Raw genomic sequence first — 26,515 nt, forward strand, 5'->3', positions numbered from 1 at the left:
GGATATTGTTTGAGTGTTATAAATAAGCAGTTCTAAATGTCTTAATTTCTGAATTTTTTGTATTTATTTCAGTGAGACTTTGTCAGTTTGAGAAAGATGGGTACTGATTAGCAGATTACCATCATCAGGCTGAGACTTTAGTAACTTTTAGCCTCGAGGTGTTTATTTTTGAGAACTTAGCTTTTTTGTATTTAGAGTCCTAAGCATCTGTTGATTATGGAGTATAATTTTACTTGGTTGATGTCATAACTATGAATATGATAAACTAGAAGTTTGAAAAATATTTTTCTTTTAAGTAGATAGAAAAGATAGGGAGTATTAGGTGGTGGTTTTCAGGATCAGTGAAGTTCAGGAATTATAACTGGTGAGCTCCCTGACTCCCTTTTCTGCTACCATGTTTTTTGTGAATGGAGAAAGTGCTGGCTTTTTAACAATGTGCTGTCCCTGGTTCTTGCCTGGGAGCTCCGTCTCTTCTATCACTCTGGTCACTAGATATTTGACCAACTCCAAACATCACCCATCCCTTTGGCTCCTGGAAGGAGCAAGGACCTTTCTCTCTTTTTCTCCACTTGTTGTACACTTCTAGCTGCTATAGGGAATTCTTCCTCTTCCCCAGCCTCTGTTTTTGGGTCTTCTTACTCTGTGAATAACTCTAGTACATCTGCTGTGGTTTGCAGAAGCAACATGAAATTGAAGTGACTGATAGTTTCACTAACACCTAGGCTTTCTGTAACAGCTGTGAAACTGACCAGAGTTGTTAATTTCATTCTGTTGCTGCTACTTGGCTAGACTTTGAGCAGCAGTAAAGGCACTGACCTAATTTGTCTGCAGACTGAAGAAGATACTACTGCATCTTTTTACATTTGGTTCATGTTTTGGAAAGTTTTCTTCAACTAGATATCATTTTTTTTAAATGAAAGCGTAATGCCTTTGAGAATTCCCTTTATTGAGATCCATGCTCTGTAGTTGCCTGCCTTTGGTGTAGAAGCTTGGAAGTTTTTGGTCCTTTCTTACAGCCTTAGGAGCAGCAAGCTGGAACCGAGAACTGTCCATTGCTTTATCTCTTAGGCATCTCTTAGGTTTTCTAGGCATAGCATTTGATGTAGGTGGTTTGTGGTTTTGTTGTTTTTTATTTTAGACAACATACACTTTTTGTGCGGATGTGGACTTAGTTTGGCCCTTTTGGTTAGCTCTCAGCAGCTGGGATGTCCACTGCTAAGATCAGTGCATCATATGAAGCTATAATGTTGGTGACGGTGAACCAATCCAGTGCTTGATCTGTTGTGGTGAGGGATATAATCCCTATAGGTCAGGGATCTCAAACTCAATTTGCCTTAGGGCCAGTGCCAGTCCTCAAATCCTCCCATCAGGCCAATAATGTCACTGAAGATGGTGTTCACACCATCTCCCAGCCCGTTTTGTTTCCCACCCTTTTCCCTCACTCCCTTGGCTTCATGACGCCACAGCTGACTCTGCCCAGTGACGCTGCCTCCGTGGCTGACTCTGCCCAGCAACTAATGATGGTACCTCTGTCCCTCTCTCCCAGCCAATGGGAGCTGTGCGGGGCGGTGCCTGCAGCAGGCACCGTAGCTGCATGGGTCTCTCCTCTGCCGGCAACAGGAGGGATAGGGAACTGCTTGCAGGGAGCTGAGCTGCCTGAGGTGAATGACACGTTGCCAAGTACAACCCCTGGGAGTGTCCCAGGAGCAGCAGGATGGAACAACATTGGGGGGTGGGGCACGTGAATCTCTCCTGCCCGCTCCCCTCCCACCCCCACTTTGGCTGGCAACCTCGAGGGCCGGATGAAAAAACTTTTTAAAAGTTTCCGCAGGCTGCAGTGGAGAGGTTCTCTGGCTGCAGATGGCCCGTGGCCCGGGACTTTGAGACCCCTGCTATAGGTCCTTACAACTCCCCAAATATAGGTGCCCCAAAAGCCCTTGTTTGAGGAAACTTTAAAGACTCCTTCATTCCAGTCCAGTGCTAAGCCCTTGATGTGATCAACATAAAGGGATTCTGAAGAGTCTAAGGGTAGGTTTACACTTCAAATGCTGCTTAAAACGCAGTACAGCTGCAGCACTTCAATGAAGATGCTGTTATGCCAGCGGGAGAGGTTCTCCCATCGGCATACTTTAATCCACCTCCCCGAGAGGCCGTAGCTATGTTGATGGGAGACGCCCTCCCGTCAACAGGGCGCTGTTTACCCCAGGGGTTAGATTGGTATAACTGCATTGTTCAGAGGTGTGGATTTTTCACACTCCTGAGAGACGTCTTTATACCGATGTAAGTTTGTAGTGTAGATGTGGCCTAAGTCCTAGTTGGCTAGCTGTAGTGCTGATTGGCGAAGTCAGTGCAAAGGGATTTCTTGATGTCTAGGTAGCAGTTGAGGTGGAAAGGTGAGTTGATGATGAGCAGCTTCGTGCTGAAGTCCAATACTGGTGATCAGGAGGTCTGTACTGAGGCTGCCTCAGCATGGACTTTTGCACTGAGAGCTATAACATAGGACGTAGAATCAGCCTCTTTGGCTTTGTTGCCATTCTGAGAACAGGGGATCCAGTGATCATCTGTGCCATATCTGTCAGTGCTGGATTGTTCCACAGCATAAAAAAACGCAAACCAATCCATTAGTGTGGGAGATGTCACGGTATTGCTCTCCTTGGCCTCAACCATTCTTGAGGCCTAGGTGTCAGCCTTCAGTATTGGCTTCTTTGGCATTGGTATTTCCTTCTGGTCTTGTCCCAGAGACGGTGGAGCAACACTCTCCTTAATATAATGTATCTGGCTCTTATCTTCCTCATCTTCTGTTACTCTGAACAGGGAACCTTCTGCAGTCCAAACTTTGACTGTGGACCGTCTTCTGAAGGAAGACTAGATTTTGTGTCAAGAATGGCCTGGGTGATAGACACTGAAGATCTTTCTAGGGCAGTGGTTCCCCAACTTGTTCCGCCGCTTATGCAGGGAAAGCCCCTGGCGGGCCGGGCCAGTTTGTTTACATGCCACGTCTGCAGATTTGGCCAATTGCAGCTCCCAGTGGCCGCAATTCGCTGCTCCAGGTCAGTGGAAGCAGCTGCCAGTACGTCCCTCAGCCTGCGCCACTTCCAGCAGCTTCCTATTGGCCTGGAGCAGTGAACTGCAGCCACTGAGTGCCGCAATCGGCCGAACCTGTGGACATGGCAGATAAACAGACTGGCCCAGCCCGCCAGGGGCTTTCCCTGCACAAGTGGCAGAACAAGTTTGGGAACCACTGTTCTAGGGTCCTTTACTACCTGGAGATGCCAGGTGTAGCTTATGCCTCCTGACTTGCTCTCTCTGGTCAGGATGATGGTCTGTATTCTGGCCTTGCAACAGACCCACGTAACTGCCTAGCAATCTTCTGACCCGGGGGTGGAGGGGTCTCTGTTTTTCATCTCCCTTATCAACAGGGAATGCTGTCCATACTGGTCAATGTGAGCACAATAATCCTGAGGTCAAAAGCTAAGACAATGGCCTCCTGAGAAATCACAAAAGAGACTTCAGCCAGTTTCTTATCACTGAAAGAGGTGCCTTCCACCAGATGTCTTTCCAGGTGTTTTTTCTTCCCTAGGCTCTGATCAGATTTATGGGATTCTGAAGATGAGAGTGGTGCAATGCAAGAGACTTCGGAGGGTTCACCACCTTTACCATCCAGGATGAGGTGTAACTTCTCCACCTGAGGCTATCAGAAGCTTCCAGAAGGAGATCTTGGGACAGCTTTCAAAGGTGCTTGATCTAGAGTCTCACAGTAACCTAGGACAATTTAGGCAGGTGGCCATTCCAAATAACGGAAGCATCTTAGAACCTGCAGAGTATTTTTGGCTAAATTTTGCTGAAGTCATATCTACTTCCAAGAGGACAGACCTTATCTATTCTATCCCTGAGTGGGGCTTTGAATATGCCATTCACATCCTATACTTGGATCCCCGGTTGTGCCTGGTGCATCAGTTTGCCATGAACTTTCATTGGCATCCCTGCCTCTTAAGAACAGATATGCCATATACTTTGATTTTCTGGGATGGAAAAAAGGCTTGATTTGTTCTATTCCTCTCCTCATGTAGCTAATTAGCAGGGGTAATTGGCCAAATATAACTTATTGCCCTGGGATAAATTCCTGTAATTGGTGGAGCACCTTTCTAAAGAGGCCAGGAGAGACGCAATGACTAAAGTTGCTGAAGGCTGATAAGTCACAAAATATGCACTGTAAGGGCTTTACAATGTGTTGGATGCAGCTCCTAGATTTTTAGTGACCGCTACTATAACCATGGGACTATATTTGTGACTGATGGGTTCTGGGGTCCCATTTAAGAGAGAGGCCTCTCTGAAGGACCTTCCATTTGAGGGCCCATATGTACAATGAGAAGACAAACCATTCAGAAAGGCAACCTTGAGATCGTCAGACCTGTTTCTTTTCCTTCTATAAACACTGAACTTTCTATTCCATTTCCTTCTGATAACAAGAATGAGGAGTACTTGTGGCACCTTAGAGACTAACAAATTTATTTGGGATAAGCTTTTGTGGGCTAAAACCCACTTCATCGGATGCATGCAGTGGAAAATACAGTAGGAAGATATATATATACACAGAGAACATGAAAAAATGGATGTTGCCATACCAACTATAATGAGACTAATCAATTAAGATGGGCTAGTATCAGCAGGAGAAAGAAACCTTTTGTAGTGATAATCAGGGTGGCCCATTTCCGACAGTTGACAAAAAGGTGCGAGTAACAGTAGGGGAAAAATTAGCATGGGGAAATAGTTTTACTTTATAATGACCCATCCACTCCCACTCTTTATTCAAGCCTAATTTAATGGTGTCCAGTTTGCAAATTAATTCCAATTCTGCAGTTTTTCGTTGGAGTCTGTTTCTGAAGTTTTTTTGTTGGAGTATTTTGACTTTTAGGTCTGTAATTGAGTGACCAGAGAGGTTGAAGTGTTCTCCGACTGGTTTTTGAATGTTATAATTCTTGACGTCTGATTTGTGTCCATTTATTCTTTTGCATAGAGACTGACCGGTTTGGCCAATGTACATGGCAGATGGGCATTGCTGGCACATGATGGCATATATCACATTGGTGATGTGCAGGTGAAAAAGCCTCTGATGGTGTGGCTGATGTGATTAGGTCCTATGATGGTGTCCCTTGAATAGATATGTAGACAGAGTTGGCAACAGGCTTTGTTGCAACGTTGTCTCTGCCTCTCTTTTGCATGCAGCCCTTTATAAGATTGTTTTTTTTCCACAATAGTTATGGATGTTTGGTGTGGTAATTGGTTGTGTTCGTGAAAGGAACTTAACTGGATTAAAGATTGGTATCTGTAGGGGACAGAATTAAGTTTGCAATGTGTGGTCTGTAACGTGTGTATGATAGTTGTTGTAATGGTACCGTATCTATGGTTGAAGGAGAAGAGGGCATGTACTTCTAGGCTTAAATTTTTTCTTTGATTCAGAACAAAAGTATTTTGTATTAATTTTCTAGGTGGTTTTAATAGCTAGGTAGACCTGTGTGGGGCAGAAATGCAGTGCTGATGGAGAATATTTTATCCAGAAATCTGTGTATTCTTCTGTCATTGCTTGTTTCTGGACCTCTTCTATTTCTGATGTTTCTTTTTGAGATGGAGTAACCGTAACTGGATAGTATTACAAGCAAGGCTGCATTTATAGATTTCTGTATAGACTCATTTTGTTCACAGTCTTCGTACCTTTTAACATTAATTGTTCTTCTAGCTGCCACTGAATATTGAGCATATGTTTTAACTGAGCTGTCCACAATGGCACCCTGGAGTTTTTTCCTCTGACTGGCTAAAGTTAATACAGAACTCCTCAATGGGTATGAGAGTAGTTCAGATTATTTCTTTCCTGGCATTTTATCAACACTGAATTTCATCTGCCATCTTGCCACCTATTCAGTTAATTTTGTTAAGTCCCTCTGCATTTCTTCACAGTATTCTCTTATCCTTATGGAACTTTATTATTTTATTATCACATTATTATGTATTGTCCCACAGTTGTCCACTCAAGAATTTCTTATGCCTTCCTTTCCTGGTACTGGTCACTGTTGGCCAGGATATGGGTCTAAGTGGACCACTAGTCTAATTCAGTTTGCCATTTCCTATATTCATTTAATTACAGTTGCTTAAAAAAGGCTGCATTCTTGATAGTTCTCACATAAGCATGAAGAGTGTGCATGATCCAAGCTCTCATGCCCTCCCCTTCACCCCCCACCCCCCGACTGTTCCATAAGGATAAGATGGTTCTGTGCAACTCCAAGTGTTTTTAGTAAGTAATTTATCTATATTTTCACCAATCTTCATTCAGTTTTGGAAGAAGGTAGTTTGCATTGTTCAGATGCTAGAAGAGTTCTCAGTTATTACTTGGACAGGAGTAAGTCTTCTGTAAAACATGTGCGTTGTTCATAGCCTACAGGGATACATCTAGAGGGCAGAGAGTTTCCACTGAAAGATTAAATAGATGAGATTATGTATACATCTTTGTTGTCATCTGGCAGGTATCCCAGTGCCTGAGGTCTTAAAACATATTCAACTATATCCAAGGCAGATTCAACTGCATGTCTCAAAAGAGACTCCAGGGAGATACGAGGCTGCTACTTGGAGTTCCATGCATACATTTACATGGTATTACTCCATCGATTTGGCTTGTAGATATATGACCCAGGAATTCAGACTGGTGTTTCATCTAGTCCAGCATCCTGTCTTGATAGTGGCCAGTCCCAGATGCTTCAGAGGAAGATACAAGAAACCCTACAATAGGCTGTTACAGGATTACCTTCCCAAGGGAAAGTTCCCTCCCTACCCGCATTTATTTGGTTTATGTCCTGAAGCATGAGAGTTTATTGCCCTTCTGAAAAACTTGTTTTTAAAACAATCCTTGCTGTTATAATTCTGGAGAGTCTAGTTATCTATGTAAATGTCCAATCTTTTTTTAATCCTGCTAAGCTTTTGATCTTAATGATATCTTGTGGTAATAAAACTCACAGGCTAATTTTGTTTCGTGTGAACAAGTTTTTATTTTAAATTTGCTGAATTTAAATTTCATTGAGTGACTCTTTGGTTTTGGCATGAGAGAGGGTGATGTGAGTACCCTCTCTGTACCATTAATTATTTTGTAAACTATTACCATGTCTCCTAGCTAATATAAACAGTCCCAATCTTTTCAGTTTCTTAACATGAACGTTTTTCCATGCATCACCTCATTCTCATTGCTTGGCTTTCAGTCTCTATTTCTGCTAGAGCCTGTTGGAGATAGGGTGACTATAAATGCACACTGTATTTCAGGTGAAGGCACACCTTTGATTTATATAAAAGCGTTAAAATTTCAGTGTTCATCGCAGTGTTATAAAAGCTAATAGCAAAATAAAACAAAACAAAACAAATAGTAGTGGATGTACAAGTGGATTCTAGCATTGGAAATAGGCTTTTGCAACTGAAGATTGGGGGATATTGCATTGACTCGCCATTAAAGTGGTGGGAAACTTGGAGGTGGGTACCGGTGCCATGGCTACTGATGAACAGTGAAGATTTTGTAATAGCTGAAATAGGTAGCAGTGTCACATTAGGAGCCCATGGTTCCTGGTTCAGGCTTCAGCAGGAATGGATTCCTAACAAGGATGCAGACTGGATGCAACCCCTCAGGAAAGGGCAGGGAGCCAGCATCTACTGTGTGCCATGCAGCACATCTTAGTGATGGCTCCCTGTGCTCAATCATGGAGGGATTTCGGAGGTGGGGCTGTGGCAGGGACTAGTGGATCTGTTAATATATGTGGATTCCTCCACCAGCCCCCTTCCCAACTTGGTGGAACAGAGGAAGCACAGCAGGGAGTTGTGGCTACTATAGCCCTCAGTCTGCAACAGTAGTCATGAAGTGGATCCAAAAGTCTGGGAGTGATTCTACTTCCTTCACCTCCTACATACCTTTTCCATAGCACAATTCGTTTATTCAGGTTGCATGCTGGGATGAAGGCTTTTCTCAAAGAAAGAAATGCTGCATGAAAAATATCCCTCATTTGTCTTTTTTTAAACTCACATTTGTTTTTTCTTCTGAATACAGCAGTGCAGTATCTTAAGTATTCCCACGCACATCAGATGCACTAGGGCAATTGGTAGCTTGTGCTTTGTTTCTTCACAAACTTAAAAATGGGTGTACAGGTGATATAACTAGCAGCTAAAGAGGGTGGTGGTTGCTTGAAAATAGGGATGGTGGTTTCCTTATGTGTTTGACTGAATTGAGTCAAAATTTGACTGTGTTCTGAGTTGTTTCAAGTCCAGAAAGGCTTGCTGATACCAGCTTTGTGGTTTGTTCACCTTTTAAAAGGCAGTTTTTGCATGCAACAGAAACCTGATCCTCTTTACAAACCCCACCTTTTTTATCCCCATTCAAACCACGAAAGTTTAATAGAAAAAATAATTAAACTATTAATTGAATATTACTTGAGATTTAAAGCAACAAAAGCCATGAGAACTCTTTCAGAATGGGGGGCGGGGGAGGTGGAGGGGGGTTTGTCCTAAGTGTGCTGCATCTTTAGTTATGCTCTCCTAAGGCTTCTGTATTTTAGCTCATAGGGTCACTTGATATACTCAGCCAGCATGAGAGCTCCAGCAGTAGTAGCAATGGCCATCTTGAATAAATGTAAGTGAACAATTTTCTTTAATATAAATCATCAATTTTCTATAAAGTTATTTCCTTTTCGGGTAGAATAGCAGGTTCTTGGAGAGTGGAGTGTTTTTAGGACATTTGCTGCTGCATAGCAACTGAAAAACTTAGGCACGCACGCACCCTTTCTACCCCAGTGTTCTACCGGGAATAGCTTCAGTGAGAAAACAAATTTAAATACAAGGCTAGAATAGGTTATTCTCCAAATCCTGCCCCAGTTTGCACCCCATGCAGTCATAGGCCATGTCTGCACTATGGGGGCACAGCTTCGGCGCCATAGCTATGCTGCCATAGTCCCATAGGGTTTATGCAGACTACAGCAATGGAAGGGGTTTTTCGCTTGCTGTAGAAACTCCACTTTCCAAAGTTCCAGTAGCTAGGTCAGCAGAACCATTCTTCCATCAGCCTAGCTGTGTCTACACCAGGCTGTGTGTTGGCATACCTACCACACTCCGGGGTGTGGATTTTTCACACCTCTGCACATTGTAGTTACGTCAGCGTAAGTTTTAAGTGTACACCAAGCCTTAGTGAAGTCAGAGAGGTACTCAGTTGCCATCTGACATAGGGCAGAACTGGGCCCTTAGTACACTTTTTTTACTGTTGTATTTATATGTATCATGTACATTCAATACAGGTGATGTAAAACTAATTTCTGTTTGATAGCGTTATTTCGGTCACTTGTGAGTTGTACAGTTGTCCCAAATCTATGGGAACTTTTTCTGTAGCAATCTGTCTAACCCTCCCATGTTGGGCATTGTACTGTGCTTGCCCTGTTCAATACTACTAGTTAGCATTTATATTAAATAGCTCATTAAATAGCTAATCCTCACAATGTCCCTGTTAGGCAGGAAGATAAATATTATCCCCATTTTACAGCTGGAGAAATTGAGACAGAAAGATGACGTGACTTGCCCACATGGTGAATCATAGGCAGAGTTGCGATTAGAATTCAAGACTTTCTCATTCCAAGTCCCATGCTTGATTTTTCAGACCATGCTACTTAAAAACTGGCCCTGCCTTTTGGCATCCTGCTAGCTTTTCCAGCACAGCCAATTCCTTTGTGCTGCCTGCATAGCAGACTTTCAAAGTGAAACTGCTAAACTCGTTGGTATGTTCTACTTTTCAGCACATGGTATGAATGCAGCTCAAATGAACAGAGAGAAGTGATGTGACTGGGAGCTGCATTTTCCATGCAATTCCAACTCTGGGTGCCTCTAGAACAGACATGTCAGTTGTGCTAAATTATTTAATAAAAACAAAACAAAGCAAAAAAAAAAAAACCACTGTTGCCATATGCCATAAAGTGTATGAATGAAAGATTAGCATGAATTCATCAATTTCATTTTCACTTTCTACCAATGGACTAGAACCTGACAACTAAAATGTCAGTTGACTTTACTGATTACTGAAAGCATTCAGCACCAGGTCAGGAGTATAGAATCCCCTTCACAAGAAGTGAAAATGTATTACTAACCTATTATACCACTTTGCCTTGCTCTGCAACCTAATTATAATTGTTAAACAGTAAACTTCAAAGATACAGTTACATAAAACTTCTTTTGAAATTAATAGCTTATGGCTATTAGAATCTGAAGAGATTTTGAGAAGATTGTATTACACTTTGTGCAAGATAAATGGAAAATGATATTATCAATTGCATAAATGAATTTGATTCTGATATTACTACTGTGCACTCTGGTTATGTTAATTCATGCATGTACAAAATTCATCATTGCCTATCATTTGTTCTGTATGTAAAGTGACATTTTCCTACCTGTAAATAACATTTTGCTACTGCAGTAGCTAAGAGTTTCTTTGCCTTTGTTAGAGAATTTCACCATATTAAACATGAATTTGTGCAAATTATTTTTATTTTGATCTTGAAATATAAAAATCTACCTGTATACAGGCTTTAGGCACATTGACAGTAGTTCAGTTTACAGCTCTAAAATTGTTTTCATCATGGTCTGCAGAGTTCTCAGAAAAGCATCCATGTGGTGCCAGAGAAATCCTAGAAACAAAAAAACAAAATCACACAACACGCTGCAGGGATCAGATTGGTTTACCCTAATCAACTCATTTTTTTTAAATTCCGTATATAATTTGGGCTATCTAGTAACCCAAACTGAGCTCTGAAGATTTCAAATTATCTAGGTCCATTTTAAACATTGAAAGCACACAAAGAGATTTCAATATTATGGCTTTTTAAATAATAACATATTAGATCATGGTAAAGTTTGGTAAGTTCATTTCTTACATGTCCACAAACTAACTAAGATATACATAGCAAAATGTTTGTTCTTTGTGTTCAGAAAAGGTGATGTACACCATTGTGCTAGTATTCATAGTTATGTTGCTATAACATAGTGTAAAAATGAGTTATTTTCTAATATGCAGAAAATGGTGCTCTGTAGTTTAACAAGCTTAATATCTTTTTTTAAACTTGCCAATACTTTTATGGCTAGGATAGAAAACTTTAAGATTTTGGAGGCAAAGAAGCCCATGCAAATAAGTCCTTTCTTATATATTGGCTGATGTACCACAGCAGTATTGTGCTTTTTCTCCCAAATGCTTGCTTAACTACTAGTTGTAAGATTATTTCTGTTCTAACTTTGGAAGCCCAAGCTACATGTTACCAACGCTGTGGACAAAAAACATTCTACTTGACACTTTTAATCCTGCTTTTTCTTAGCTTAGAGAGGTGCTTTCTTGCTACTTGTGTTTGTCACTAGCTTGAAAGAGACTCAGCTCCTATTTTTTCTAAATTTTGTGCACTTCAACCTATTTCTGTCTACTGTGAATCTCTATCTTGCCAAGTAATAAAGGCTTAAATTCTGTAGTTATGAATTAATGAAATCCTAAAATCCCTGTGTTTTGTACTTTCTCTGACTTTATATTATACCAACACCAGCACAACCATAATTATGCGTCCAGTAATGTGCTTGTTAACATGCTCTCGCTCCTTCCTGATACAATTCTAGAATGATTTTCTCTGTTTTACTTTGATACCTATGTTTATCTATTCCCTAACTGGAAGAGGAATATGTTATCTATTAAGTAGTTTGCCGGAGGCATAAATTTGATCTCTCGCTATCTACAGGTCATTCTCCTGTTTTTGTTTCTTAGGATCATTGAATATATTTTCATTTTTCTCTCAGATCTTTTCATTGCTCTACAATGAATTTCATAAACCACTCACCTCCCCATGTGCTTGGATTTTGTTTTCTTTTCTCCAACCCATATGTATGTTGCCATTTTACCGCAGTTTCACCTATCTTTTTTTTTAAACTAGTATTTAATCCACAAAAGCAGGGTTCTTTTGTATTGTAGTTTATAGCATATCTAGGAATCCCGACATTCAAGTAAAATATGTCAACCTCTTTAACGGTTCCTTTTGTTCCTCAAACCATTAAAAATATTTCAAATATGGCTTGTCTCTATAATTCCATTATTTGTATCATTAATTACATCCTTATGCCTCTGATTAATGTTTGCTGGATCTTTCCCCTGCTGAAGTCTAGTTTACAAACTGATAGTTCCTTTCATCTCCTTTAGATCCCTTCATAAATTCAGGAGACCTAACTCTCACTAATTATATTAAAATAAATACATATTTTTAAAAAGTGGTGAAACTAATTATTTGTTGTAACATAATTGAAATTCCTATGGAAGTAAAAATTTTAGGCAGCAAGCCCTACTGAGGAATCTTGTCTGTTTCTTCAGCCAGATAATTCAGTTGTCTTGGGCTAGATTTTTGGAGTTCAAGTCATTTTAAAATGTTTTTAAAATGCAGTTAGTTTTCAAATTAACAGTTACCTGTAAAGGGCAAACAGAGATTTGTACCCCCTTTTTTTTATATATACAAATATTAGAAATTCAAGTCTTGTCTGCCTGAGAAGATTCTCTGGGATAATTGGAGAACTAGTAGAATTATAGCATCACAGTGCCAAGAAAGTAAAATCTGATAAATTTGAGAAAAGTTAATTTTATTATCGGGTTTTTGTTTAACACCCCGAGAAAGCCCTTACTTCAACGTGTCTCTGCAACTATTCATATTTAGCATAATTGTTCTTCTCCATGAACTTGCCTGTGATCTAGAATCAAAGCTTTCATGATAAAGAGATTGCACTATGGTACTTGAATGAGGTGAATTGAAAAATACTATTTCTTTTGTTGTTTTTACAGTGCAAATATTTGTAATAAAAATAATATAAAGTGAGTACTCTACTCTTTGTATTCTGTGTTGTAATTGAAATCAATATATTTGAAAATGTAGAAAAATATCCAAAATATTTAATAAATTTCAATTGGTATTCTATTGTTTAACAGTGCGATTAAAACTGAGATTAAACGCGATCAAGTTTTTTGAGTTAATCACATGAGTTAACTGCAATTAATCTACAGCCCTAGTTTAAAAATATTCCTCTTGTTGGAGGAACATTGCCTTGTTCTTGTTCTTTAGAGAGTGGGTAAATAAGCGCAGCTGACTTATACCATTCACTACTTTAAATACATCGGTCATGTCCTCATTTATTAATCATAGAATCTTAGGGTTGGAAGGGACCTCAGGAGGTCATCTAGTCCAACCCCCTGCTCAAAGCAGGACCAAGCCCCAATTTTTGCCCCAAATCCCTAAATGGCCCCCTTGAGGATTGAACTCACAACCCTGGGTTTAGCAGGCCAACGCTCAAACCACTGAGCTATCCCAGTTATAGTCTTCTCACTTTCTCCTGGGGTGGTAGTCCTTCCAATGCCTCTGATAATTTCTGTCTATCCTTGTCCATTATCTGAACCCTATCTATTTCTGCTGGGACTCTTTTAGATGGGTAACCAGAATTGAGCACAATATTTAAGGTGAGGGTGTACCAACAACTTTCATAAGAGTATTGTATTTTCTCTGTAAATCTATGCAATTATATCTGCTTTTATCTTCAGACAGCTTGAAACAATAGCTCTGATAGCAGGGAGCTGTCCCGTTCACTTCAGTGAGGAAGCTATCTTAAATGTTATCTATTTCACTGCTGATCATTTTAATAGAAATATCCATTTAATGTACTCTCTTCCTGATTGGTGGTTAGTATCAGATGCTGAGACAGGGTAGAGTAGTACTAAAGTTAGAGTAGCTGGTTTTAAAGGTCTTCATGGATTGGAAATGAGGAATTTAAATCCTGTTCCCCACGTTTAAAGTTACCTATGCCTGAAAGAGTGGGAAAGAAGATCTGTATTCCCTCCCTAGTACTGAAAGTTTCAGCTGCCCTTTTCAGTACCAAAATGCTTCTTCCGCCTCCCTGGGTATGAAAAGCCTCCAATACTCCTTTCCAGGTGTCAGCAACCTTCCAGTCTTCCCCCAAGTACTTTTTAATGCAGTTATGCATTTTCCATACAAAAATCTGCAGCACAGTGGAAGTTGGGGTTGTGTGAAGCTGAATTGGATACCAAAATAAAGAACACTATACTGGAGTGGACAAGGTAGTAAAGAGGGAGAAGGTTTGGTATGAGACACTGCTACATAATTCTGGGGTTCCTGTCACAGAATTTTCAGGGCCAGTGTGCCACAGAAAACATGGGGCTTTATACCTACGTAACTAAAATAGATGGAGAGATTCAAACCTCGTTCTTACAGTTAGGGACTGAGTACGCTTGTAATAAGTCATCATTCAGGAAGCCTTGCAGTAAGAAACGGGAAGAGAGATTTGATATTTATAAGGAAAAAACTAGGGCTGTCGATTAATCTCAGTTAATTCATGCAATTAACTAAAAAAATTAATCTCAATTAAAAAAATTAAGCTCACTGTTAAACAATAGAATACCAATAGAAATTTATTAAATATTTTTGAATGTTTTTCTACATTTTCAAATATATCTATTTCAATCCTCTGGAATGGAAGCATCAAGGGGCATGAATCTTTAGCGCATCTGGCATGTAAATATCTTGCGATGCCGGCTACAACAGTGCCATGCAAATGCCTGTTCTCACTTTCAGGTGACATTGTAAAAAGAAGCAGGCAGCATTATCTTCTGCAAATGTAAACAAACTTGTTTGATTGTCTGAACAAGAAGTAGAAATGATTGGACTTGTAGGTGCTAAAGTTTTACGTTGTTTTATTTTTGAATGCAGTTTTTTTGGTACATAATTCTACATTTGTAAGTTCAGCTTTCATGATAAAGAGAGTGCACTACAATACTTGTATTAGATGAATTGAAAAATACTATTTCTTTTGTTTTTTACAGTGCAAATATTTGTAATAAAAATAAAGTGAGCACTGTACACTTTATATTCTGTGCTGTAATTGAAATAAATATCTTTGAAAATGTAGAAAACATCCAAAATATTTAATAGAATTGTATTCTGTTATTGTTTAACAGTGCATTTAATTGCACATTTAATCGCCATTAACTTTTTTTAATCACTTGACATCCCTAGGAAAAAAATTTCATGGATTATTTATATACACCATAAAGAAGCAAAAAAGAGGAATGAGTTAATTTTTTTCCCCCTTTGCAGATCAACTTCTAAGCAGATGATATTCCCTGTATAATTTAAGCAGGATCAAAGAGTTATGTTCTTGCAATGTTGGGCCCATTCAGAAGTCCTTTCTTGGATAGTTGGTTTTGTTTTGTTTTTTTTAAAGATTAGTACTGTGTGAGGACTTTAAGGCTGGGCCCAATATTTGAGGGATTTATTTAATTTCCAAATCATTCATACGTAGTCGTTTTTTACTTTTTAGAGAAATCCTTTGCTGATATGTAACCTTTTCTTTTTATGTGTTACTACCAAATGCAGAACTAACTGAAGTTCTATAAGTGGACTAACGTAAGTTTTAGTCATTAATTGATACTTCTTACGCAATAAATCCATTCAGTTTTATTCCGCATTAGATCATTCTATACCTGGGCTATTTCTCTACCTCTTTAATTTTCCCTTCCTGTACCACCTGCTCCCCTTTCATCCCTCTTCCCTCCCCTCAACCTTTCTGAATATTTTGATTTCACTAAAGTCTAGTTCATTCTTTCTTCCTTGTTTTTCAGACCAGCAAAAATGGGAAGTACTGGATTCTGGTTTCCTCCAAGAAGAGTCAGCGGAACTGGTTAAGACCAAAATCTGAGGACTTTACTGGGCTACCATCAGGTGTGCATTAAAACAGAGGCTACCATAATTCATTTTTAAGTATGCACTTCTTTTAAAATGGTATAAAATGTATGATGTATGTAGTGCAGTAGATTTTTATAGTGTATATCATCATTCATCCTACAGTTGTGAAAGCACCAATGAGAGTGAGAATTTTAAGTGATATGTTGAGTCACAAACAGGCGTTTTTACTCATATAAAATTCGTTCAGCTGGTCTTCAGAAAATGTAATATTTGAGCATCAGTGTTTTTAAGCTTTGTCTTCATTGCTCAGTCTATACATCCACAAGTGAAAAGTGGAATTTTTTTTTATATTGAAAAATAATTCTGAAGTTCTTCATTAACTATTGAAAATACCCTAGGAATAGCAATCAGAACAACATTTTTAAACGAATCACTATCATAATTATAGGGTCAAATCCACTCTTAATTTGTTTTAACAATGCACATTTGAGTACTTTTTGGGCACAAGGAATTCAAAATCATCTTAATTCATTTGGATCATAGGGAAATTAAACATTATTAACTCTGCTTAATATGCTTGATCCTTTTCAGCATTCTGTGTTTTATTTTTGATACAGAGATTAGAGAACTGGAGGCTTTGAAGGGGGGGAGAAATATAGTACATGTAGAAGATCAGTGACTTGAATTGCAGTGAAGTTAGTTTAATTTTATTTCTCAAATTCTGATTAAAAGAGACTTTGGTAAATCTTTTTGTCCACAAATTTAACTTAACTTTAAAGTTGCTGGGCCAGATCCTCCTCTCATATCAGTATAAATCAGAAATAACTCAGTTAAGTCATGGAAAAATTGGTCTGGGCTTCTACCCTTATGTAAGTAAAGAAGAATTTGGCCTCAGGTTTCCAATTGACTGATTCATTTTATCACTTGATAGGGGAGGAGGGTTGAAACTAAGCTGCTTCTTTGATGACCTATGTACATTCGCACTTAGGAATTGGTTCCCAATGCTCCCATCTCATGAGTGTGAATGTATGGAGGCAACTCTTGAAGAATCACCATTCCTGAAGAAACCTCTCTTCCATCACTGGTTAACTTAAAAAAAATGCTGTAGTTAACCACTGATACAGCTTTATAATAAACTTTCACTCGGATGGTTTAAGGTTGCAGTGTTGCTAATCCTTCAAATTAAAAAAGCATAACAGCAAAAATATCATGAGATTTAAAAAATAGAATAATATCATCTTGGTCTGTCAATTCATGTTTTTACCCTTTAAGAGAAGAGGCATATGCAGACACACTCAGTGCATTTTTGGTTTAAAATTCAATCTGAAGTGTACATAAAATGAACACACATTTTAAGGATGACCCTTTCTCTCTTTTCCTCCTGACCAACAGGAGAGAGACTTTCCTTCACACTCTCTCCAGCTCTAAGTGGTATGTCTTGGACACTTTTGCAAGGTCCTTCTGCTTTTCTCTTCAAGCTGAAGCCCCATTTCACTTGGGGATTGTTCTCAAGTCCCTTTTCCGAGCAATGTTTGCTACCTCACTGTGCCCTAAACAGAAGCCCAGCAGCAATGGGGAGGAGAGGACAGCTGATCCAGGGGACAGGCTGCCTTGGAAGTTAGCTATCCTTCCTTCACTGCCAGCTAGGGACAGTTCATTTTGTTCACTAGGGGAGGTGGCATTAGCTGGGAGCAGCTGTTGCCTGGTGCTCGTTGCCTGACTCCTGGCTGCTCTTCCCCACCTGTCCCAACAGCTGCTTCTTTTAAGCTACAAGCATGCAGAAGCACACAGCAGGGAGCTGAGATATTGAAGGAGGCAGCAAGCTTGGGAATAGTGCCCTCCAATGCCAACCGAGAGCTGCACTTCAAAGCCATCCGCTCCAGGCTACTGACATCGACCTCTGGTGTCTGTGGCAAAACTGCATCTAGAACAGTGGCGTAGCCAGACTTCCTGAGTTGATGGTACTTGTGCATTGGGTTTTCAAAGACTGGAAATTACTCATTGCGATAGAAATGCCAAATTCAACTCCTTCAAATCCTGCCTACCTTTAATATTGAACTCTGACAGTCATTTTGTTTCTCTCATACTGCCTTTCACCATGCTGTTGTAGATCTAGCTTCTGATCTATGTCACATTAGATCCTTTGGTATTTCAAATTGCAGTTGAGTTGTGATGTTTAAAATAGTGCTGTAGTATTTTTGGCAATAAAAGATTGTAAAGTACTGTGCGATCACCAAAGATCAGTTACTACCATGTACTACCAGATTAAGAATTCAGAACTACTCTTTCCAACCGACAATTTAAATGGGATAGGCCTCCTCCTGAGTGGGTTTCTCATGTATTTCACAGATCTTAATACCTCAAGATAGATTGTGATCCTTCTAGAATGAATGAATAAGTGTTTCCATCTTGATCTAATCTAACTTTCAACATTTTCTCTATTTTATGATGTAGGAATTGTTTGGGGAGGATGGCTGTTTCCAGTGTTGACCTGAAAAAAACCTAATTTATAGATATCTTTATCCATATCAATTTTGACTTAGTACAGTATACAGTTACAGGAAAATTTCACTAGGCATTAACTGGAACATTGTGTATACTTTATTTATATATACACAAGTACAGTTTAATCCCTTGCGAAATCTGCAGCTGCCAAAAGTCAGCTTTATCCGTATAGTTTTGAGTAAAGTTATTTTTGATGCCTTCTGTAATCTTTCTGAAATACTGCTATTCTCCATCAGTGCCCTAAGGAAAAGTTACAAGGTGTAGTGTCAGGGCACATGTGGATCTGTTCATCCTGAGCAATGCATTTTAAGAATTGTGACAAATAGCATAAAGAAGCCAACAGGTATTACATTAGACCAGCTGAACCTAATTTTATTAAGTTTTATTCAGAAGCATCACATAGCAAGTAAACTTCAAAATTAAGTTTAGTTACAAACTAGTTGTTTCTTATTTTTTTTTCCAGTCCCCTTTTGCTTTCTTTTACGACCACATGAAACTTGAGAAGCCATCTAAAGCTAAATCATTTAGTGGAGTTGGGCAATTCCCAAGTGTCCAACAAGAAGGCCTGGTTTAGGCTGCGATGGCCACTGTCATTCCTGGTGATTTGTCAGAAGTAAGAGATACCCAGAAAGTCCCTTCAGGGAAACGTAAGCGTGGTGAAACCAAACCAAGAAAAAACTTTCCTTGCCAACTGTGTGACAAGGCCTTTAACAGTGTTGAGAAATTAAAAGTTCATTCATACTCTCACACAGGAGAGAGGCCCTACAAGTGCACACAACAAGACTGCACCAAGGCCTTTGTTTCTAAGTACAAATTACTAAGGTATTAAACTCTATTTATCTTTCAGATTATATTATCTATTTTATGTTGGCCATTTTAAGCCTTGTAAAAGTATATGTTTGTGTACACATTCTTCAGCTGATTTGCAGAGAGGAAATGTTAATTAAAGTAGACATTGGTTTGTTTCTAGAATTCTAAGTTACAGTAAGTTTACCAGCTAATGTCTTTGAGTTTGTTTTTATAAATGAGACTAGAATTTTCATTTGTATAAAGAGTTGCCACAAGAAAAGTGTATGGACTGAGAAAATTTTGGCTATGGACATTTACACAAGTACTTTTATACTTGCCCATATCCCTGTTCCAGTAGCTAAAATCCACCAGAAACTAAAGTGTCAATTTAAATGTAATGTTCATGTTTTGCTATATTTAAATTTGTCAAACTATCTTTGTAGTGTCCTGCTGTCAGCTAAAAAAGATTCTGTTGTGAAGAAACGTTAGTGTAGTATTTAGCTGCCATTAAAAAAATGAACACTTGTACTTTTTGATCAAAATAATTACTTACAGAATATATCTGTGTTTAAAGGCATATGGCTACTCATTCTCCTGAGAAAACCCACAAGTGTAATTATTGTGAGAAAATGTTTCACCGAAAAGATCACCTAAAGAATCACCTACATACACACAATCCCAACAAAGAGGCCTTTAAGTGTGAAGAATGTGGAAAGAACTACAATACCAAGCTTGGGTTTAAGCGTCATCTGGCTTTGCATGCTGCAACAAGTGGTGACCTCACCTGTAAGGTATGTTTGCAGACATTTGAAAGCACGGGAGTGCTGCTGGAGCACCTAAAAACTCATGCAGGCAAGTCATCGGGTGGAGTAAAGGAGAAAAGGCACCAGTGTGAACACTGTGATCGTCGGTTCTACACCCGAAAGGATGTCCGTAGACACATGGTAGTGCACACTGGAAGAAAGGACTTCCTCTGTCAGTATTGTGCACAGAGATTCGGGCGGAAAGATCACCTAACACGCCATATGAAGAAAAGTCACAACCAAGAACTTTTGAAGGTCAAACAAGAGCCAATGGACCTTCTAGATCCCTTTACCTGCAATGTTTCTGTGCCTATAAAGGATGAGCTGCTTCCAGTGATGTCTTTACCTTCCAGTGAGCTGACATCAAAGCCATTTACAAACACTTTGCAATTGAATCTCTACAATACTCAAATTCAGTCCATGCAGAGTTCTGCATCTGCACACCAAATGGTCACCACATCATTACCCTTGGGAATGCCTTGTCCAATAGATATGGAGTCTGTTCACCCGTCTCACCAGCTATCTTTGAAATATCCACTCAGTTCTACCTCATATGCAATTTCTATGCCTGAAAAAGAACAGCCATTGAAAGGGGAAATTGAAAGTTACTTAATGGAGTTGCAAAGTGGTATACCGTCTTCATCCCAGGATTCTCAAGCATCTTCATCTAAATTAGGGTTGGATCCTCAAGTAGGGCCACTAGATGATGGAGCTGGGGAGGTTTCCCTTTCCAAAAGCTCTGTTTCCATTAGTGAACCTCTAAATCCCCAACCGTTGGACTTTTCTCAGTTGTTCGGCTTCATACCAGTAAATGGCCCTCCCTATAACCCTTCTGTTTCAGTGGGAAACCTTGGAATGAGTTATACACAGGAGGAGGCGCATTCTTCAATGGCTCAACTTCCACCACAAACACAGGATCCTCACGATCCTAGCAATAGTATAGGTCTTGGGTCCCTGCATTCACTGTCAGCAGCTTTCGCAAGCAGTCTAAGCACAACCACCACCCTACCACGTTTTCATCAAGCTTTCCAGTAGGATGTACAAAGCTGGCTTATTACTGTCTATTTGTAGAAATGCCTTAGGTAATCATTTTTAATTTAGTGCCTACTATGAGACATTACAAATTCTCTGCTTTTGTACAGTACCAATCTCATGAAGCCAGTAAGAAATTTAAATTAACTTTTACATGTTTTGAAAGTGTTTTATTCTCAACTGTGTTTACTTTGGTTTTTAAAAAGTCTCATTGATTTGTTTGAATTTTCACTGCCAATTGACACACTGACAAAAAAAATCAATAGAAAGCAATTCCTGCTAAACTTTGACACACACCCCTTGTTTATAACTTTTCTGAAACTTTTCAGTCATTCTGTTTTGTCAAGTAAATGGTAGCTTGACCGTTTTACATTTTGTGCATTTTGTAATAGAATCCTAGTTTTTAATTTTACACACAGCTTCCTGAAGATCTTCAAATGAACTAAATGGTGGTATCTTATGTGGTCCATAATCTGAAATCAATTTTTTTTTTAAATTAGTATCGAATTCAAACGTCCTTGTTGGAAATATGTACATACTTTTCATTTTGACTTAGTCATTATGAAAGGTATTAAAAACTTGCTATTTTCTGGCTTAACTTGTTGCTGCCTGTATCAAGATTGGATAAGAAGCAATTTAACTTAAATACTCATCGTAACGCGACAAAATTAAAAAAACATTTATTCTTGTTTAATTGGCTAATGTGTCAAGTTAAAATTGGAACCGTTTTGTGCTTTTGTGACTCTGGTGAAGGGAAAAGAGGCAAAATTAATGGCTGACCCTGAAATATAAAAGTGTTGTAATTTAGTAGTGCGGAATATTTTGTCACAATTTTTGATTTAATTCTTAACTTGCTGTCTTTCTTTTTAATAGCATAGAAGGAGCACTGCATAGGAGTCTTCAGATTGTATTTTCACGTCTGTAGGCATCAGTCTTTCCTAGCTGCCACAGCCAAAGTGTGGGTCAAGTCCAGCCTGAAGTTTTATACCTAGTGTCCGTTCAATGTGAGCCTGCAGTCAGAGAGTGAATGTAAATTTGCAGATATCCATTTTAATTTTTTTTTTAAGCGGAGTGGGTCTTTTCAGTTGTGTGACGTGATGTGTTATGTCCTCCTAAGCAACAAGTTAAATGTTAATCACACTTACTACACCTGGGTACTTGGCTAGGGACCTTTTTCCCATTGCCAAGGTTTAAAGACAGGACTCTTAGGAGTGAAGTAAAAGCATATTGCTTACACCACTTTTACCTAACCTGATATACTCACGTCTCCTACCCCTAATAACCAAAAGAGAAATAACTGTGATGTGTAAAAGCAAGCTAGATTTGCTTTAACTCAATACTAATATTCATTTTCCTTGTCATTTTTTGGATAAGGAATTAAAAAATAAAAATGAAATACAGTCGTATCACTCAGTCAGTAGTGAGGACGCATACAAGGTTTTAAGTGGTTAAAATAAATGTACTTCACAGAAACAGAAGTTGCTCCCATTGAAGGAGCTTTTGCTCCCAATATTTTATCATTAGCTCCTCCTTTTTTTCCCTCTAGGAGCAATATGCAGGTGTAGTTTTACTATTTTATACTTATATGTATTTAAATTTTATTACTGAAAGATAATGTTTTTATAAATGTGTTTGTGTTCCAAAGGCATTAAAATAAGGATGTATTAATAAGGATAATACCTTTTCAAATTCTGGGTTTAGGAGCATATGATCTCAAAGTGGACTTTAGCTCTGCTTCATGACTGCTTCCTTTAGTTTCTATGAAACAGATTGCTTACCTACATCTTTAGTTGAATGATGTGTTCAGTATTGCTTCCCCCTCCCTCCACCCCAAGCATTTTAAGGAAAGAAAACATTGTGTGAAAAGAGCACAAAATAAACAGAACAGAAACACTTTAATACTAGTTTAAACCAGCAAGCATAAGACAAAAAGCAAGTGGAAAGAAGTTACTTTATTCTGGATCTAGTTTAACCAGTTTGAGTGGAAGATAAATGGGCCATTTCCTTAATGGGCCATATTGTATGTGGAACTGAGCATCTTTAACTTCTGAAAAGTTTTGGGTGCACAGAATCATACCCTTCGTAAGCCACATTTGTCACCCAGAAAAGGCAAGTGGAGACAGGCCATTCCATTAGGTTGTGTTTGTCAATATATGCAGCTGTTGGAAAATGAATATGCATATCACCAATTTCAGAACTACAGTGAATTGTTAGTCTGGCAGCAGGGAAGGCCACTTGTTAGTGTTGCAAATTAGTTTAATCTTAACTGCCAACACAGAACATTCTGACAGCCTATCCCATTGCTTAAGGGGATGGAAGTGGTGTGTATTTAGCATTTAGAAAAAGTGCCATTTGTTTATCAGTTTTAGTTCTGATTAGACTTGATTAAAATTTTTTTTGCCAGCATCCATTTTCTTAGTATATAACCAGAATCTTTACTACTAATGGTAGTGCCTTAGCTTTGTAAAAAGGGATTGACTTTTCACTTCAGAAATAGGGACCTCAGACAAGATATTGAACCTCATTCAGTCAGGGCTTCAGTTGGTGGCTACATGATGTATGTTTGCTACTGAACTAGGATGTATGAATATGTGGAAGCAGATTGACACTGTTAGCAATATTAACACATTAGTGCTTTAGAGTATATTTAGGCAGAATTATTATTGGCCACTATTAAAATGTCAGTTTTTAAACCCTACTTTCTTGTTACCGAGTTGATTTTTATTTTTTCAGGGGGGGGGGAGGGGGAGGGAGGCTGGCTGATCATGCACCACTCTTTGTGCAACTTTTAAACTTCTAGTACGTTTTTTAAATATATATATTTTTGTGTACTTGTTGCTTGTGCTTTATTTAGTAGTAAATTGTGGAATAGAGTGATTTATTGTTAATTTCACAGTAGCGGTTTTTAAAAACCATATACTGACTGAAACATGAGCCAGAGCTGATTGCTTATTAAGCTAATAATGAATGTTAAGAGTACATATTTTCAGGATCATTTGCCTAGTGAGCTATACATGTATTATAGGCCAATATTTTTTAAAATAAAGCTTGTTCAACCTCTATGTTACACATATTACAAGATATAGCACTTTCAAAAAGAAAACCTAAACCTTTTAAGAAAATTTCTTACAGGTTATGCTTTTTATTATAAAAACTTTTATTATAACTTGTTTCAAGTGCCATTAGATTACATATATGTAGGACTTTGGTATAATGCTTTGTGTACAAAATGGTAGACGTAATTTTAAACAGGTACATTTTTACAGTGTTTTCTTATCAATTTGCTATATTGCACAAAACCAGTGTGTCTTTCTTAAGGCTTTTACAATGGTTTTTTACTAGGTTTACATGTTTCAAACTACACTGTCTTCTACTGCCATTTTTAACACCAATACAAAAGTCATGCGTTCCTCACCAATTATAAACTGTGCACTCTGGAGTTTTGGATGGTAAATGGTCATAGAATTTTAAAATACCCTATGTTAGCTATGCTGCTGTCTGAAGTCAACATGGGGCCCGATCTTACCCCATTAAATTAAAGGGAAGCAGGACTGCACCCTTAGTTATGTCTGTTTGTCTCATACACTGGTTTAGCAGCTCATTCTACATACTTGTCAGTCTCTAGAAGGCCTATGAAATGTACTTTTGCTATAAACTATGTAGACACTCAGCTACCCATCCTGCAATCCTCCCAGTGTACAATGAAAACTACCACCTATTTAACATTACCTGGGGAGTCAAAATAAAGTAATGCCATTATAGTTCAAAAGTGTATCTGGAAAGTCCCAAAGCCCTTATACAATAAGGGTGTCTTATTTTGTTGGAAGGCAGTGTCTTTTGATAACAGTTATCTAGCCCTGGAAGTGACACAGAACTATTGCTAATCATATGTAAACACTTTTCAGTATAAGCTTCAGTGGTACAGTTGAACCAGAATGAATGTTTATCTTCTCAGAAACACTCCTGCAATATTGTTATATTGGATCATGCTGCTAATGTAACTTGGGATACAACTCCTCTCATGGTGCTACAAACCTTTCTGTCTCATTCAGATGTATTTTTACCCTTAGAAAAAAGGACTATACTAGACCTGTAGGTATACGATATATTTTTATACTGTGACTTAATTTGTCATTAATGAACTTTGTACACCACCACAATGTATTCATATGCACTTGCAAAAGGAAAATCTTGGACATGCAAATGTATACCCAAACAAGCCTGACTTTTGTTCACAAAACTAGAGGATGACAGTTAGTTAAAATGAAATGTGGGCTTTTTCTATGGTGTGGAGTGAAGAACATACTGTATGTTGCTAAGAGCCCTTTGAATTTAGACAAAAACTATATTGGGGAATGGATGACGCACCTGAACCTGACTTGGATTGCTGAAATTATATTTTTGGCTAGTGGGGAAAAAATGTTTGGACTTGTATGTTAAAATGTTTTAATGATAAAGATTGAGTCAAAAATAGAAAGGAAAAAAAACAAACAAAAAAAAACCCACCCCTGCATTCCAGACTGAATTTGTATATGTTTCTTGCATTTAAAATTGCTATCCTGTGATATGGAAAATTGAGTTGCTTATCATGTATATGTACTTTAAAATGTATTCACAAACTACTGTTGTATTTGTATAAAATATAGACAAAAAGATTGCATATATATTTTTGTGTATAAGCTCTGTAAAATAGCAATCCCAGTATGAAGCTGCAGCAGAACTTCATTTTAAACATTCACATCCAAAGAAACAGACTATTTATTGTCCACATACCCAGATTATAAAATATACCTTGCTGCTATCAAACAATAGTGCTGCAGCTACAGTGTTATGTTTGCTGTACAAAAATATGTGAACTCCACAAAATATATCAATAAAGTTACAGAATGGTTTTAGTTAATGTATAACGTATGGCTGGCATTTTAATAGACAAACGTGGTTGCGTGTGTGGGGTTTTAGAAAATGATCATAAATTACAACTGACACATTAGACACATTTATTTTCATTCTGCAAAGATTTAACAACTTGCGTGATTTAAAACTGGGAGGATGGCAGTTATTCAGAGGCTCGTAAAACAAAACATAGGCATCTGCAGTCCATGATTTAACCACGTGACCAATTGGAAGATCCTACTTTCACTGTAGTGTACTAGTGGCATCTCTACATTGAAAATAAGGATTGAGGAAGCTGCCGCGTTATGTGTTTGGAGCCCACCATGAGAAACCGGCAGGTGAGTTTGAGACTTATTAGCGCACAGGAGATTGTGATGTTTTCCGTGATCACTTCAGACAGAAATATGGGCAATTCGTGTTGACTTTACACTTGCTATTTGTAATGACTGGAAATTATGCTTTAAACAAGACTGTTGGGACATTTCTATGAAAAACCATCCTGGGAAGCTCTGTGAGGCCAAAACACTACATATGCATGAGTCACTACAGTCAGTGCCTCAGCATGCAGATGGTAGTATTATGAATCTAGTCAAAATCCTGTTCTTGCCGTGCTGTGTATAGTTTGTCGCCCCTTGCTCCCATTCCAAGTAGATACTTCCACTAACTTATGACAACCTACTAGGAAGCTAAGAGACTAGCAGCCGCCTGACAGTAGGTTTA

The 26,515-nt window shown here is 38.5% G+C and overlaps 1 protein-coding gene across 9 annotated transcripts in view; it reads left to right on the plus strand.

The window, feature by feature from the left end:
• Positions 1–25,809, plus strand: part of PLAG1 (PLAG1 zinc finger) — a 58,402-nt gene extending 32,593 nt beyond the window's left edge. For 3 of the 9 annotated variants that reach the window (XM_075125204.1, XM_075125205.1, XM_048840715.2), the window contains 4 exons: positions 8,583–8,656; positions 15,710–15,809; positions 18,742–19,100; positions 19,642–25,809. In XM_075125204.1, the coding sequence (XP_074981305.1) occupies positions 18,859–19,100; positions 19,642–20,905 (1,506 nt within the window). In that variant the 5' untranslated portion in view covers positions 8,583–8,656; positions 15,710–15,809; positions 18,742–18,858 and the 3' untranslated portion in view covers positions 20,906–25,809. Of the gene's footprint in view, positions 1–3,239; positions 3,736–8,582; positions 8,657–15,709; positions 15,849–18,741; positions 19,101–19,641 lie in introns of those variants that run through there. The other 6 variants (XM_048840710.2, XM_048840709.2, XM_075125207.1 and 3 more) reach the window with 5 other exon arrangements.
• Positions 25,810–26,515: the final 706 nt, after the last annotated feature.

This window comes from Caretta caretta, chromosome 2, assembly GCF_965140235.1.
Source record: "Caretta caretta isolate rCarCar2 chromosome 2, rCarCar1.hap1, whole genome shotgun sequence".
NCBI lineage: Eukaryota > Metazoa > Chordata > Testudines > Cheloniidae > Caretta > Caretta caretta.